The sequence below is a fragment of the Buceros rhinoceros genome, unplaced genomic scaffold (assembly GCF_000710305.1).
Source record: "Buceros rhinoceros silvestris isolate BGI_N320 unplaced genomic scaffold, ASM71030v1 scaffold35332, whole genome shotgun sequence".
In the NCBI taxonomy this organism is placed as follows: domain Eukaryota; kingdom Metazoa; phylum Chordata; class Aves; order Bucerotiformes; family Bucerotidae; genus Buceros; species Buceros rhinoceros.
Window position 1 is genome coordinate 38,324 of NW_010401298.1, and position 2,111 is coordinate 40,434.

The 2,111-nt window shown below is 37.3% G+C and overlaps 1 protein-coding gene across 1 annotated transcript in view; it reads right to left on the reverse strand.

Moving 5' to 3' along the window:
• Window positions 1-1,985: 1,985 nt before the first annotated feature.
• Window positions 1,986-2,111, reverse strand: part of MSTN (myostatin) — a 5,726-nt gene continuing 5,600 nt past the window's right edge. Inside the window, exon 4 of the mRNA XM_010132223.1 lies at window positions 1,986-2,111. This exon is cut by the window's right edge and continues 1 nt beyond it. Coding sequence (XP_010130525.1) covers window positions 1,986-2,111 — 126 coding nt within the window.

Below are 2,111 nucleotides of genomic sequence, written 5' to 3' on the forward strand. Positions count from 1 at the left end.
CTCCTCGTGGCTTCACCAAGACTCTCTGTTCTAAGAGTTTTTAAATTGTCCTGTGCTTACTCAGATTGTGTTTTGTGGGTAACTAAATTGGAAGTGTGTTTAAGGGCCCTGGAGACCTGCTCTGCTGAACTACGGCAGGAGATGCTGAACATCTGCTCGATGCTTGGAGACAGCTTTACCAGAAAGAAATGGTAGAAAATCTGTTTGCTTTTAAGTTTCAAACCTCATTGCTCAAACTTTACATTTTAATGTCCTCACATACAAATAAAAAGTAGAAAACGCAATACAAAATATTTACCACCTAGGTAGAAATATATATAAAAGAGGAAGGGAAAGAAAAATCAGGCAATTCTAGGGCGGTTTTACACAAAGCAAAGTTCAAAACTGAATTCTGGAATACAACAAAACTGCGTATGGCACTAACGCGAAGATGTTTTAACAGTGACTGTGTTGTCTTAACAAACACCTGTTTCAGCAGTTGTGTTTCACGTGTGAAATGAAATGGACTTTATAGTAAATCAATTTTTTTAATTTTGATTAACAGTTTTTTACCAGAAGGAAAATGTACAGAATTTGAGTGGATATCCTTGTACTAGGTTTACTCAAATAAAGATAATACTTTGCTGCAAACTTTTAAATATAGTAAAATGCATTTAATAGTGATCTTTTGTAACACCATCATCATTTATGGACGTAACATTCAAAGTTTGGAAACTCAGTTGTGGATCAAAATGACCGTAAAAACAGTAACCCAAAGAACCTTATAAACATGTCAACACCCATCACTTATCACATGGCTCATACCAATGTAAAAAACATATAAAACATAGCATAATTCTCAACATATGGTTTACTTTGTTGCATTGTTCCTACATGTCGTTTGTGTTCAAATCCAGGAAATTATATTACGAAGAGAATACTGGTTTTTGTTTATTAAGCTGAAGTACCAGGTTAAAGTAATTCTTTTTTTGTGAGGAACATATACCAACAGCGATTAAAAAATAAACATTTATTTACAAAATATTGATGCATACATATTACACAAGTCAGTTATATCAAAGTGGTTTTTTAAACTATCTGTAGCAACCAACTATTTGCATTGGTTTATCATAGTGCAAACGGTAATGTTGCAAAGGCAGGTTGTAACGTGGGGTTGTGGTTTGGATGTCAGACTTCTCTGCTGCCTTTATTTTACTTATGTCTAAAAAACTATTCCTTCCCGTTGAAAAAACACCTATTTCTTGCGAATGTTGAATAGTGTACCTGAGGATAGGGCAAATTCGTTATTCGTCTAAGTTCTTTCACTTCAATAACTACCTTTCTATTTACTCAGCCTGCTTACGTAGCACCATTGCCATTGTTCACTAACATACTAATGAGAAAAAGGAATGGAAACACGCTAAATACACTACGCCATCCCTAATGTCAGGATTTGTCCATTTATGTGGAATTTCATAGGATACTTTTTGCAATTCTGCACTATATATTCAAGTGTTTAAGGATAATTCTGGTGGTATGGTGTAGTGGTGTATATGTTACCAGTATATATCTTCCTGTAAATACAATGCTAAGTGAAGCTGTGAAGAAATGGACTTAAAGCCCGCTCCTTCTGTCCTCAGATGAGAAGGAGCTTGCTTTTGATTACCAACGTGTACTGAAACCTGCATATAAATTTGCGTCCAAATGACTGAATATTGATTCCCTCACCACGTAAGAACTTGGTGTGTTAAATCCGGTGGTTTTGATTGTAGCTTTTCTGTTTCCCTGGCTCAAAGCCAGCCGTCAGGTAACTATATCGTCCTTGAGTTCACGTTCTGTAGCTGGTGCTGCACTAAAACTGTACGATAGCCTATCATACAGCATATAGGATGTCGGCAATGCCTAGCGTACGTAACTTCACAGTTTCAAAGACTGGTGAGGGGGTGTAACATCATATTTTTTTGGTAGCTTCCACAATTTACGAAGCCGTAGATCTCACGACGGTCTCATGAGCACCCACAGCGATCTACAACCATGGCCGGGATCTTGCCGTATATTATTTGTTCTTTCCCGTTGAAGTACAGCATGTTTATGGGGGACATCTTGGTGGGCGTGCAGCAAGGGCCTGCTGA